General features: G+C 33.0%; 1 protein-coding gene across 1 annotated transcript; it reads left to right on the top strand.

The window, feature by feature from the left end:
• The first annotated feature begins 6,304 nt into the window (after positions 1 to 6,304).
• LOC129316513 (aspartic proteinase CDR1-like) lies at positions 6,305 to 8,869 on the top strand. The gene is made up of 4 exons (XM_054960936.1): positions 6,305 to 6,446; positions 6,728 to 7,327; positions 8,580 to 8,672; positions 8,835 to 8,869. The coding sequence occupies exons 1-4, from the start codon at positions 6,305 to 6,307 to the stop codon at positions 8,867 to 8,869; spliced, it is 870 nt and encodes a 289-aa protein (XP_054816911.1).
• Positions 8,870 to 15,466: the final 6,597 nt, after the last annotated feature.

The raw sequence follows: 15,466 nt of genomic DNA, 5'->3' as shown, positions 1-15,466 counted from the left end.
ATTTAATGCATTAGATTGTCCTTTATTTCAAAAAGCCATAGATGCTATTGCTTCAATTGGGCCGGGGTTTAAAGCCCCTAATGCTTATGAATTTAGAATCAATTTGTTGACAGATTGGAAAAAGGAATGTCAATTACTTATTAAGAGTCATCGAGCTAAATGGAAAAACACTGGATGTATACTCATGGCTGATGGTTGGATAGATATGAGGCAGCGAACTTTGATTAATTTCTTAGTCTATTCTACATATGGAATGGCTTTTGTGAAATTTGTTGATACTTCAAATTTGGTAAAAGATGCTAGGACTTTGTTCTCGTTGTTCTGTGAAGTGATTGAGTGGGTTGGTCCCAAGAACATTGTTCACGTAGTGACTGATAATGCTGCAAATTATGTAGCATGTGGCAAGTTGATTAAGGAAAAATATAAAAATATTTATTGATCACCTTGTGCTGCTCATTGTTTGAACCTTACTTTAAAAGATATAGCAAGCTTAAAAAATGTGTCAGCACTTGCAACTAAGGCATCAAAGATAACTGTTTTTGTTTATAATCATATGATCTTCTTGTCATGGCTTAGGAAAAGACCGGATTGGAAAGAAATTGTGCGTCTTGGTGCAACAAGATTTGCTACTACATTTATCATGTTGCATAGCATATATATATGCATAAGCATGACTTGCAAGCTTTGGTGACTGATAAGCACTTTGTAGATCACAAATTGTCAAAGACTCAAGCTAGAATAATTATTACTGCCATCATATTAGATAATGGCTTTTGGGGTGATTGCTTAGAAATGTGAAGGTTGTGTCTCCTCTTATAAAGTTGTTGAGAATTGTGGATTCAGATGAGAAGCCTTCTTTGCCTTATGTTTATAAAGGCATGCAAAGGGCAAAAAAAAAAAACAATCAAGGCAACATTCAACAATAACAAAAATTATTACAAGCCTTACACAAACATTATTCAAGCTCGATGGGATAAGCACTTTAAGACAAATCTTCATGCAGTGGCGTATTTGTTGAATCCTACACTCTTGTATGATAAGAACTTTGTTCATAAAAGAAGGTTAATGTATGCAATGCTTGACGTGTTTGAGTCCAATGAAAGTGAAGAAATTGATTATATTGTGATGATGAAGCAGTTGAGTTTGTATCGTGATCGTAAAGAGTCTTTTGACAAAACTTCATGTCAGAGAGCAGCCCAAAAATTAGATCCTTATGAGTATTCATATTTATTATTTAACATGTCCATGGTAATTCTAGTTATTATATGATTAACATCTAATTAAATGTTTTTTATTTGCAGATGAATGGTGGTTATTCTATAGAGGTTCTGTTCCAGAATTGCAAACTCTTGTAATGCGCATTCTTAGCCAAACTTCTTCTTTTGGCTGTGAAAGAAATTGGAGTTTGTTTGAACGCATCCATACCAAAAGACGAAATAGATTACAACATCAAAGATTGAATGATTTGGTTTTTACAAATTATAAGTTGAGATTGAAGCATAGGTAAAAATTAGAGTTTTGAATGGCAATGCTTTTATATGTGATGTTTCTTTTCTTTTCTTCTTATTAGTTTTTCCTCTACACTATCAAAAGTGCTCACTTATATGTGATATTTGTTACAGTGAAAGGGTGGAAGTTTGATGCTGTATCTAGGCATTTTTTCCCCTCCATCTATCACTCAAAATGCTTACTTTCATATGATATTTAGAGGATTTAAACCTTGAGTTATTGATGTTGTTAGATAATGCTTACGTTCACGTGATAGTCATTTTTTGCTTCTTCCCTCTCCATTTCAACCACGTTGATTGATGTAATTAAGCATCCTTTAAACATTTCATAAAAAAAAGCTGACTGTTTATTTTTAATGGCATGGATAGATTATTATTATCTTAAAATTTAATATGTGGTTTTATGTGCTATTATGGGGAGATGAGCAGCATAATAGATTCAAAATGCATGATGCACGGGGAAAGGATTACATGTACATGTACATATTCATATGTTTTGCGCGCGTCTCAGTTTCATGCAACTTTTACCTAATCTAAAGCAACTTTTAATAATGCTGTCTTTTTATTATTGTTTATCATATTTAATTGTTTTATTTTTTTTCAAGGAGTCAATTGAGGAAAAATAAAAGTTATGATCCCATTGAATTGAGGAAAAATAAAAGTTATGATCCCATTGATTATGAGTCAATTGACAAAGTTGACTTTTGGGTGGCTGAAGAAGAGGAAGAACCAGCTCCTAAGTTTGATTCTCAAGATGTTGCAAATCTTGAAAGTGCCATTCACAATGAAACCACAGCTGCTCCATCAACCCTTAAGAGGGATTATGAAGGTTTATTAAATCTACTATCATGTCTAATACAAGTATATGAATTTCTTTCTTAAAATGTCATTCATTAGTATTAATTTTTATTTGTTGTAGGTGATGAATATATGAATGTTTTAGAGTCCCCACCTTTGCCTAATGTTGCTAGTGGTTTTGGTTTTTCTTATTCAACTTCTAATGTCTCAATGCCCAGAAATTTGAATGAAGTTAATGATGATTTTGGTGTTGGTGAATGTTAGTTTTAGACTTTTAGACTTTTTAATGATTGAAGGGTTGTAATTGTAAAAAATTAAGAATTGATATTTGAAGTTTTGTATTTTATTATTGTTGGACTTTGAGTGGTTGAATTTAGTAGACTTTTTTATAATTAATATCTTTTTATTTAAATTTTATTATTTTAATCATGATCGGTTTGTCACCGGTTTAACCCCCGGTTAAACCACTAACTCGTGACCCAGTGTCGTGACCGGTTCAATGACCGGTTCGGTTTTACGTACCTTGGTTATTTGCAAGGATTTGGAGCAATTTAGAGCTTGATAACACCTAAGAAAATTCTTTCGAGATTCCTCCTCCCATCCTCTTTCACTTTTCTCTAGATGTTGAGTTAGGGTTTATTTGAGTAAAATGAAGTTTGATCCATAAAGGCTATAAGTTTGAACCCATTGACTAAAATAGAGTTAATAAGAGTTTTTTTAGGTTATTTAAACCTACCATTGATGATTTTACAACTACTGGGTTGGTGGAACCCGTTAAAATCTAAAAATGGCATTTATTAAGGTTGTCGGAAGAGTTGAAATGTCATTAATGGTGGTTTGAGAGCATAATGATGCTAGTATGAGCTAAAGGGAACCAATAAATCCTAGGGTAATCCTTGTATGTGAGAGGAATTAGAGTTTTAAGAGTATTGAAAGCGTCGAATATGATGTTGGGAATTATTCTAATGAGGACATTAATGATTATTGATGTGATTAATTGTAAATTAATCACAATTTGACACCATTCGAGCTTTAGAGAAGCTTTAGAAGAAATTGTATTGAGGAGGCAAACATTTAATCTCTCAAAAGTTTAAGATAAATGAAGGAAATTTAGTTTGTGAATTTTTTTGTTAATTGGTTATAAATTGATTTGAAAATGTGAGTATGCTTTTGGACATATAAAGGAATTCAATTGTGGCATAAAATGAATGTTCAAAGTGTTTATTGTGAAAACGAACTCGATTGTGTGATATTATGTTTTAGACTTTGCTAAAGCATGATTGGAAGGAAATATGAGTTTGGAAAATGATGAATTGTATTGGGAATATATAAGTATGAAGTGATGAGTATGATAAGTGTGTGTCTTATATCTACTTGATGTTTGCAATTATGCATGCTATAAACTTAATATTTGAGAAATTAAATGCAAAGAACTTGATAAGTAAAGGTACATACTAGAATAAGTATGAGTTGCACTGCATAATCATATCTGGCAGGAGTTCACCCTAAGGGAAGGAGTAGTTATTATAAATTCACATGGTATAGCTGCCATTCAAAACTCAATGGCTTGCCTCTTTATTGATACAGTCCCACTTGTTCTTTGGGGATTGTCCCACTTGTTCATCGAGAAATTCAAACCTTACTAATCTCCATCAGTTTATGAGGAAGCCAGCTTAAAGTCATGATACCTTATAGTTGTTAATATTGGGGGGAATTGTAACTCACAAGTGAGTATAGTAGTTTTAGCTAGGTAATTCCTCACAAGTGAAGGGTTGAGATAGTCTGTTCAACTAGACGAATCTCACTAAATAATCACTGATTTTATGTTAAAGGTAATAGAAGGGTATAAAGACAACATTGATCATGCATATCATGTAATGGCCACATGGTTGTTATTTTTATGGCCTTGCATATCATTATATGTGAGGTCTCCAAGGATTTCTTTGAGATCAAGTTTATATGTGAAATTACTTTAATACCCTCTGTAATTTAGAAAGTTGTGATTTTCTAAATTATTTTAATCATTTATGGAACCAAATTTGCAAATATTTATACCAAACTTGTAAATCATATAAAATTAGTAAGACTTTGCTAATAGAAAGTTGTAATTTTCCATTTTTTTTAATCATTGGTGGATTCAAACTTATTGTAAATACTTATGCCAAACTTGTGAACCATATAAAATTAGTTAGACTCTATTGATTGAAAAAAATTGCCAATAGAAAGTTGTAATTTCTTAAATCATTTTAGTCAATTGTGAAACCAAACTTGTAAATATTTATACAAAACTTATAAACTATATAAAATTAGTTGCAGAGGGTGCTAAAGTAATGTTATAGAGAAATTTAATCTCAAAAAATGTCTAATGAGACCTCATTATTATTATTACATTTCACATAACTAAATTATCATTTTCCTATTTCAAAGGGACTTATTTGTCATTCTCTTTAATTATTAATAATTGGAGGAAAGTATATAAAATCCTTAGGAAATCTAAAGGAATACAATGATTCTTATATTAAGACAATGAGGATAAAATTTCACAACTCAAATAACATAACAATTATTATTATTTTTTATATCTCTTACCATTAATTTCATTCAATTTACTCACCTGAAAAAGATGATAAAGTAATTACTTAACACATTAGTCAAATTTCAAAACTTTTAGAAGATAACAATTTAGATAGATAAGAGCATTTTATTTCATGGCATCTAGTCATTTTTAGCTAACCTCAATTTTGAATTTGGGTATACAATTAATTTGATACTCTTTTACATAATTAATTAATTATTATCATAAAATTTATATAGTCTAAAATTTACAGATGAAAAACACAAATCTATGCGTGGATCTTAAGTTTTCATTCATGAATTAGTTTAAATATTCCATTTTTACATGCAAGCTTGCAAGTTATTTTCACAATATTGTAACATGAATCAGACTTTAGAACATTTGGAGACAAGTATTAATGCCCATTAATCAAAACAAGAATATTAATTGTATTGGCTTGATTCATGAATGATTTAATAAATCATGAATGAGATATGAAAATACAATATTGTACAACTATTGAACGCATTAAACTTGCATTTTGATATACAAATAATTTAGGGAAAACGAAAGAATTTTAGTCCTTTATTTTGATGTACAAGTTTAAATTTTATCAATTTCATCTTTTAAGCTTATTCCTTATTTATCGATTTGTTTCTTATTGTTTGAAAAGAAATTAGAACCATTAAACTATGCCAAGCTGAATAGCAAAATATTGAGTCGTTAGCCACATAGATTAATAAAAAGTATTTTTTAAAAATAAAAGAATAAAATACACTTTTCTTTACACATCAACATGCCAAATCATCAGCCTACTTTAAACATTCATAAAGGACCATATTGATAAATATTAAATTAATTTAACAATCAAATCATTCTAATGTAATCATATTTATACCTGACAAATCGTCAATATAAATACTTTAATTTATACATCAGATTAATTAGAAAGTTAATTTGTGTTTCAAAATGTAAAAGGCTTAAGTGATAACTTGTGAAAATATAATGGACTAAATTGATAGAAATTAAATTTAAAGAATCAAGTCGATAATTGAGATAAATTTAAATAATTAAAAAATTTGATTGTCCCAATCATTTATGCATGATTTTTTGCCAATTTTCCATATCTTTTTTTCTATTTTGTACAGAAATATCTTATTATATAATATATATATATATATATATATAACCAAACATTTTACATGGATATCAAACTCTTCACTACTATATATCTCCAAAACTCTCTGAAATGACAACATCTTCTAAGATTTATCTTCTCTCCTTCACAATCATCTTCTTCTTCATTTCAATTTGTGTGAAAGCTAAAGAAGAGTCTTTCATAATAAATATCATACACCGTGATTCTCCAAAATCTCCACTATTTGATAACACAACAACTCCCATCCAAAGAATCCATAATGCCTTGCTTCGATCTGACAAGCGAATGAATTACTTGTTCCCTAATAAAGCTAGCACCATAAACGATGATGATCCACGGCCGACTCTGGTTGGCCAAGATGGAGAATACATCATGGAGTACTCCTTGGGCAATCCAATGTTTGAAACATATGGTGTCATCGACACAGGTAATTAATGTTTCAAACGTTTCAAACATATGAAACATTCAGTCCCTAGCATTTTCCCCACCTTTTGATTTGTCCCGCGAAGTTTAAATTTCGACAATCTACTTGATTCCTTATATTTTCTTAAGTTATCACGTTAGTCTTTTAGGCTTCAATATACAAAATAGTCTTCAAATTAATATTATGTGTGAAGCATGTTGAGACAAATTTGAAAAGCTAATGTCTTATTATTCGTAAAAACAAAATTAACGAGAACTTGTTGATTTGTGGTGTGACAATAACAGGTAGTGACTTTACTTGGTTACAATGCTTGCCCTGCATAAGATGTTTTAATCAAGGTGACTTGGACTACTTGCATACTGATTTTAACGTGGGTCTTCATGCTGTGGACTGCACAAGCCCACTATGTATACAGATTGTGAATCCATCGGTGACAGAAGTCTTATGTGACGCTGATAATTGTCAGTGTAAATATATGATGGAATATTCTGATGGTTCAACATCAGCTGGAGATGTGTTTCATACTTTACTCAGACTTCAAACAACACCTGGTAACTATGTGGGATTTCCTAGGTTCATATTTGGATGCAGTAGAGAAACGACAGGTGATTTTTCTACAATAGCTTCTGGCATTATTGGCCTCGGAAGAGCACCAGCATCAATGATCTCACAAATCTATGACTACATTGATGGAAAATTTGCATATTGTTTGGTTCCAATGGGCCAAGATGCAGTTAGTGAAATGAGGTTTGGTCAAATTGCTGTTATTTCTGGACCAGGTATCATTTATACTCCAATGATTCCGCAAATCCTGACAAGTGATAACTATCATATTTTGATGGAGGGAATTACAGTGGGAGACGTATATGTTCCTTATTTAGAAGGTGATGATTGTGAATTTATTCCCACGCATGCATTAATTTGGTCAACATTCTTTTATTTTTTTTATTTCTAGTTGATGGAATAATTTAACTTTCACTTCATATATTTTATCTAAATTATCAATTTAATTCTTGAACTAAACTTTGAATTAGTATAACTCAGTTATTGTACATTATTGAGTTAAAGAATTGTAAGAATCGAGTTATATGAGTGGAGAAACTATAAAGATTGAGTTGTTCTAAGGTTAAAAACTATAGGGACTAAGTTATCTTATGAACAAAAGTTCAAGGATTTGATTAATAATTTAGGAAAATTTCAAGAAACAAAAGTGATATTTTCCCATAATTGATTTAGTAATGGATATAATAGTTTAATTAACATTTAGATATAATAATAATAATAATAATATCTTCTTGAAAAGAAATAATAAGAGCAGTATTTATGTTAGTATTTTTATATTAGTTTTGATCATCATTAATTTATCATGATTGTTTCACTCACATCCTTCCCAGTAATATTTATAATTTAAACTTAATTTCATTACATTTTTCATATATAATTTAATTTCATTACTTTTATTACTCCAATAGACTTATTTGGTCTTTTTTGTGTTATAATTCTGAATTATATCTTTTTTGTGTAAGGCATGCATAAAAATGACTCATTTTGTGTTAATTATTTTTTTCAATTAATAATGAAAGTTCATAATTATTATTGTATCATTAAATTCTTAGAATGTTTATTGTATATTCTTACCAACGAATGGCAAGATTGTTAACTAGTTACATGTTTATCACAGCAAAACAGTTGTCAGAACACTGCTTAAATAATTTTTTTCATCATTTCGCACATCTATATGGTTGGTTATTTTGTTGATCAGATTCACAAAAAAGTGATAAAGTTAAAGTTTACTTTTGCATGTGATCTCATATTTTTTTAAAAAAATAATAATAATAAATGCAGGTGATACTATAGCCAATACAGTCATCGATTGTGGGACAACAGTGACTAGACTGCCAGAAAGATTTTACTCATTTCTTGAAGGACAAGTTGCAAGACAATTGGATCGATTATACAGACGTAGCAGTGACCCAGGAGGATATTTCAACCTTTGCTATAAAAATATCAATGTGGAGAGAATTCAAAGTCCAAGTTTTAAAATTCATTTAACAGGAGGAGTTTTGGAGTTAAGGGCAGAAAATATTTTTACTATGATTGGTAATAAACTGTGCTTTTGTTTTAAACCTTATCCAGGCGATAAAGCTGTCCTTGGGACCATTCTTCAGGCAAATTTCATGGTTTCATTTGACCTTGAAAGGAAGAAAATTGGCTTCAAGAAAATGAACTGTGCCTTCCTAAACTAATATATATATATATATATATTATATTGTGTGATGCATGAATTAATTGCTTGTATTCCATGAACAAGCAGGCTTGTCTTAGCTTCTTCTTTTGAATAAAAAGTTTATGATCTATTCATTAGTAGTCATTGTTTATGTTCCCTTGTAGTTAGCTTCTTGGAGGCTCTTGATCCTCTCTACTAGCAAAATAAATGTTGAAAGAGCATTCATACACAAGAGAATGTGATTTTGCATGGAATCCAAGTACATATCTATTTGAGCTAAATATGAAATGTCATTTGCCAAGGCATTTGAGTAGGCCATAATGTCATATGAGCTAAATAACTGAAGAGTCAGGCCCAATCAACAATCTAAACAAAAGGGCCAGCCCAAGTCTTAAGAGAAAGCCTCAGCTATACAAGCATGTCGAAATACCGTCAATTGCGAACTCGCTTCATAGACCGTTAGTAAATAACACCACATTCTAAATGGGCCCCGAGTCTCCTAGAGATATGATCATTATTCTTGAATATCTTGGAGGCACAAGCTAGCTACTAACTAGTGAAACATGTTAATAATAGACCGTGCGCAAAGAATCCCTTATAACTCGGAAGCACGTTCCAAATTCTACGAGGGCAACTGCCATAGCTCTATCACTATGAGGATCAAACTAAGGAAAAGGGATGAACATGACTCCAAAGACTTACACTTTGTACCCATAACTCTTAAATTTATCAAATAGTTTTTATACCTTTTATTCTCATCTCAAATTTGTAATCATTTACACTTTGTAAGCCTTCAGCATTAATCACATACTTGTTCTATCAAGTCTTGTGTATCTTTTATATTCAAGTAAACTGTAGTAAGGGAGCCTGAGAACCCTTTGTCATCAATTGAGACTCAGCATCTTTGGCACCCCTAGTCATTTGTTGTTCCTAATGAACAATTTGTGGCACCCCTGGTGGGACCAATTGTAACATTCCGAAATTTTAAGACTCGGATTTATAAAAAAAATAAAATAAAATATCTATAATTAAATTAAAATTTAAAATAATTTGATAGAGGCCTAGAGTTTGAATTTTACTAAGTAAAAGTTTGGTTTTATTTGATTTTTAACTATGGGAAAAATTACCAAAGTTGACCCGGGCTTTTGTGCAATAATAAAAAATGTTGGGTCCTTTCTTGTAATTTGCCCCAAAATGTTTTAGCATCAGTTTTAAAGAGCAAAACAGACCAAAAACGCAGAGAAAATGAGCAAGGAAAGAAACGCACAAACGGGAGAGAGAGAGAGAGGAAGAAGAGAAGAGAAAGGGAGGGAGTTAGGCTTGGATCTAGGAGTCTTTGCGACCGTTGCGAGCTCGGCTACACGATAGGTAAACTCCCTACTTCAATCCTCTTCTCTTTCTCTTGATTTTCTTCAATTTTTGGAAGAGGAGATTTTTGGATTTTGATCCCAAAGGCTTTATTCTTGTAAGCTTTTGTTTCTTTGGATCCTAGGGAGTATGTTTTGAGTTTCTATATAGTGATCTAATGTTTTGAGTGGATAATTGGATGAAAAGAGGTGTTTTGGGCACAAATTAAACCCTGAGAAATTGGGTTTTTGCTCTTCAATGGTTTAAACTTATTGATTTAGTTATAATTTTGCTATTTGAGCCCAATAAGATTTAAATTAAGGTTTGGTTTTCATTATAAGGGCTAATGGTGAAAGTTGGTGACACTAAGTGAAGGTTTTTAATTGATTAAAAAATTATATAAATTAAAAATTAGCCTAGTGATGGCTAATAAATGGTTTTGGTGGTTAAGTGATACTATGTGAATGGTTGGTTTAATATATGGACCATTAGGGTGGATTATGACTCATTGACCTAAGTTGTGTGGTATAAGTTATAGTCTTCATTAATGCTATTTGTCATGATAAGTGATGTGGATCACTTATATGTTGTAGAAAATTGTTGGTGGAACTTATTGAGAAGTAAAGAACAAGCCGAGCCCTATTTTGTACAAAAGGAACCCTTTTGGTACCAAAGGGTTGAGGTAACAGGGGAATTTATATTTCTTATTACTTTGTTTTAGCTATTTTTGAATAAATATTACTAGTTATCATGCATTACATGTTTTAAAAGATTAAATGTGCTTTATAAGGGGTTATGGGGTACTACTTTGATTATAGTGCAAATATGTTTTCTAATTGTTTAATAACAATGTTTTTATGGAAATGAGATTTATAAATATTATACTACTTTAGAGTGTTGAATGGTCAATACTCAGGAAAGGTAGACAAGAGTAAAAGGCATGATCTCGGTGGGAGTTCACCAATGAGAAGGTGTGGATTTTTGATATTCTATGGCACACTGTCAGTACTCAGTGTTGTCTTACGTATTGTGGGCTCAGTGCACTAAAGTGGTTAGTGTATTGAGTGTTCGACACCTCTCAGTGGGGGAGGGAATCCGACATATGAAGTGTGAGGTTGAGTGCCTAGGCCAAGGTAGCCCTCACATGGAGAGTAAGTCGGGCTGGCTTTGGGAGGGAGTTAGCTTTGACTGCTCAGGATTCACGTCGAAGGGGCATAGGCGGTTTGGTGGATTAGATCATGCCTTAGATTATGTTTTGTGCCTGTGGAGGTACAAGTAGGTATAAGGTTTACCTGCGAGTTAAAGAGTGCCAGGGGGCATTCTGTTGGTCATGAAAGGCCATACCGGCCTAGGTCATGCATTCATACATTTTAAATGGCTAAATTATATACTATGTTAAATTTATTATTCATTTATTTGATTATGGCTTACTTTGTAATAATCAATGTAGATTTCTCTATTACTGAGACTGTGGTTGTCTCACCCCTTTCTTTTCAATATTTCTAGGTCCAGGTGAAGGATCCAGTGGTGGACGGGGAAAGGAGCAAAGCTAGGGGTTTGCTTGTGATTTGTAAAGAACTGCAACCCCTTTCTTTTGAGCAAATATATTGTAATGTATTTAAGATTAGGGTGCCAGTAGGATATGATTATGTGTGTGTGTGTGAATATGTGTGGATTGTGTGCTTGTGTATGAATTTTTGTCTGTTTGCAGACTTGTGGCTAGGAAACTTGGTTATGGTGTGTGGTTTTGATGGATTTACTTAGTAGACCAAGTTTCTATTACAAGTAGATCTTTATTTTGATATATATATGATTTTATAAGCAAATGCAAAGTAGTTGCATTGCAAATGGTGTGCTATGGGAAAACATACAGCTTGGATAGAGAGAGTGGGTGCGTGGGCCCCACAAGGAGCTCTGAGCCAAGTGAAAATGTTTAGCATATGTATTTATATAAATACATGGTATTTGGATTGATTTGTGACCACTCTTGTATGATTTGTGCATTTTGGGGGTTTAGGGTCCATTTTGGGAAATGGCACCCGGGTGGTCAAATTTTGATGTATGGGGGTTTTCCATCATTTGAATGTTCTATCAGGTGTTTTTAATCTTATTTGACGTGTCCAAAGTGTTTCCACAAGTTTGTGACCATTAGGATGGGATTTGGACAATTTTGAAAATGGTTTTTACCAAAAAGCTGCACTTTTGCATCCGGGTGTCCAAATCTTAATCCGACTGTTGGATTTCTCAAAAATTTGGGTCACAAGTAAAACCTTTTATAAGCTTCGTGTGGACTTTGGAATCACGTCGATCGGATATCGGACGGAGAAACGACGCACTCCGGAATTTGGTCTGGAGGTGCTGTCATGACAGCATTAAATTGCTGTCATGACAGCTACAGTATTGATTTTATAACCTACACAAAATTCAATCCGTCCGTTGGATCTTTTCAAAATTTAGTATGCTAATAGTATTCTTTAAAAGTGACATGTGGGCTTTGGAATCACTCGATCGGAGGTCAGATGATGAAATGGTGCACTCCGGAAGTTGGTCCGGAAGTGCTGTCAAGCTGTCATGATAGCAAAAATAATCAAATTTTTAACATGTCTAATTTTAAATCCGACCGTTGGATCTTTTTGAAATTTGGTATACTTATAGTACCCTTTGAATGTGACGTGTGAGCTTTAAAATCACTTTGATCAGAGGTCGGATGGCGGAACGACGCCTCCCAGAAGTTGACTCGGGAGGGTTGTCATGATAGCAATTTAAATGCTGTCATGACAGTATCTTTTTATTTCTCTTTCGTCTAACTTGCTTCCGTGCGCTATAGTTAGAACCTATAATTTTTTTAAGGTTTTAAATATTTACTTTGCAATCGTATATTTGCTTAGTGATTTAAATGGTTTGTTTCCTAAGTTGGTTTTAGGATTAACTCCTTAACCACACTTAGTTTATTTGAATTGTGTGATTTTTGGATAACACTCGGGGCAAGTGTTACACCTATGTAACAAGATGATGAGGGTAAGAAAAAACAAAAAGATTGATAAGACAAGTGCTAGTTCCCATGAGCCAGAATGAAACTCTACACTTGTAAGGTTAGAACTATTAATGCCTGAAACTGAGACGATTGGACATCATGAGGTTATAATGCTGATGACTATAAGTAGCAATAGCATAAGTCCTAGGGTAAAACCAAGAAGTAAACAAGTAAACTTGCTAATTATATCTAACGGTCTAGCAGCATAAGTGTTATGAGGAATCCAAGACTGCATAGATAAACAGCTAAAGGAGAGTCAGAGGTGCTTTGCTATCTCCCTAAAAATGTCAAAACGTAGGGAAAAGGAAAGATTACAACTCATGATGCAGGCCTTACGTGATAGAATGAGAAATATAGCCCCATCACAAAGAGGGATACCTCTAGAGGCAAGTTCAAACTTAGGGCTACATGGAGGACCTCAAACAAGGGCTAACATGACAAGCCCTTAGGACTGTATGAATGTAAGAGACTATTTTATTTCCTAAATTTGTACTAACACTAACTCTTTAAATCCCTTATATTATTTGTAGGAGCTTAGTACAAGTGGCTTGAGGGGCATAGGATTATCTCAGAATGTCAAAATGAGCCACAAAATCAGCTGGTGAATATGGAAGTTCTAAGGGATACAGTTCAAGACATATACAACCTGAGATTGAGGCTGATTGGCTATCTTACTTTTTCAAAGCCCTACCTTGAACATGTAGATAGAGATAACCTATACCCTTAAGGCTACAGAATTCTTGATTTCACCCTCTTCTAAGGAGATGGCACACAATCCATGTTGGAGAATATTGGAAAATTTACTATCCAATGTGAAGAGATCGATAACTATGACAACTTCACTAATCTGAAGCTAAGACTATTCCTAAACACCCTCACAGGCCTTACATTCACATGGTATACACTATCGCCTTGTAATTCAATACTTAATTGGATAGAAATGGAACAAAAATTTCATGTGCAATTTATAAGGTAGAACTAGAGGTCAATATAGTAAAATTCATAAACTTACCCGTGAGCTGGAGAGGCAGCGGACCAGTACTTAGTAAGGTTTAAAAGACTAAGAAGCAGGTGACATGTGCCACTTCCATAAGCCGAGTTCATCAAACTGGCTCAAGCAGGTTTGGATATGGAGCAAAGAAAGAAGTTTTAAGGAATGAAATTTGAGGACTTTTATGAGTTTGTAGCCAAGCTTTGTGGCTATGAGGAGCTATTGAGGGAAGAAGACTATTAGCATTGAACTACTGTAGGAACGTACTTTGGCAAACTTGACATAACAGTTGCAAAGTCAAAGAACTTGAGTAATTACATGTGCCTAGAAGCCCCTAAAAAACCCAACACAATGCAGCCATCTTGGGTAATAGCTGAACCCATTGCCTTAATTAAGGCCATAGAAGACTAAATCAAGCCTCTAAACCTAGATTTATGGATTATATTATGATTTGGAGTTTTTGGCTATGGGTTAGACAAACCCTAAGTAAGAATCAAAAGATTGAGAACAATATGGGTAATGTAATGATGTTATTTATGTGTTTGGATGTTAAATAGAATTAATAAAGTGTGTTGAAAGAATTATTGGAGCTAAATTAAGGTTTTAGGTATAATGGGTGCCCATATTTGTGTTATAAATAGGGTGATTAGTGTGTAGATTGATAATTAAGGGTTTAATCTTATAAATTAGCCATTGATCAAGCATTGTGGTGCTAGTGGACACATGTGGAGCCATTGTTTAACCACAGTAACCCTTTTAGTGACAAAAGGGCTGAGGTAATCGGATTGTCTAAACTCCTTATTCACAAGTTTAGATGATTGTGTGATTGTTTATTTAAAACTAATGTTCTTGTTTTGTATTAACATAGTATTAATATGCAATGTTGATGAATTAGAAACTATGTGAAGTGGAATGGCAACCTATGTTTTAATGTTATGGTTTTTGAAAAGCTAAATACTAATTTAAGTATAAGTATTTGTGAAACTTTATAGTTTAAATAGAAATAAGCATTTTTGTGAAAAACCTATGTTATGGCTATATGTTAAAATCCTTAAGCATGTTTGGTATGATCATTGTGAGAGCATAGGAGTTTACCTTAGTGTGTTATTGGGGACATTGTTTGAAAATCCATATGGTATACTGGCATCATAGAGGCCCTGATGCTCAGTATTATATTGTTTGGAAGTCTCAATACTACATAAGGTAGATTGGGCATCGACACCCCTAGTATTCATTGACGGGGGGAATCTGTGGTCCACAGTGAGTGAATGCACTTTTGGCCGGGGCTACCTCCTACTAATGGTGAGCTTGGCCCAATCAAGTCATATAGACTTGGTCCTATGAAGTTGTTAGCCCACAAATTTAGTCGAAAGACATAAAGAGGGTATAAGGTGGTGTGCTGATCATGCATATCATGCCATGAC

The sequence above is a fragment of the Prosopis cineraria genome, unplaced genomic scaffold (assembly GCF_029017545.1).
Source record: "Prosopis cineraria cultivar Desert tree isolate PC_DT_omini unplaced genomic scaffold, ASM2901754v1 PC7, whole genome shotgun sequence".
Lineage (NCBI taxonomy): Eukaryota > Viridiplantae > Streptophyta > Magnoliopsida > Fabales > Fabaceae > Prosopis > Prosopis cineraria.
The sequence above is the reverse complement of the archived record's forward strand: the minus strand, read 5'-3'. Positions and strand labels throughout refer to the sequence as shown.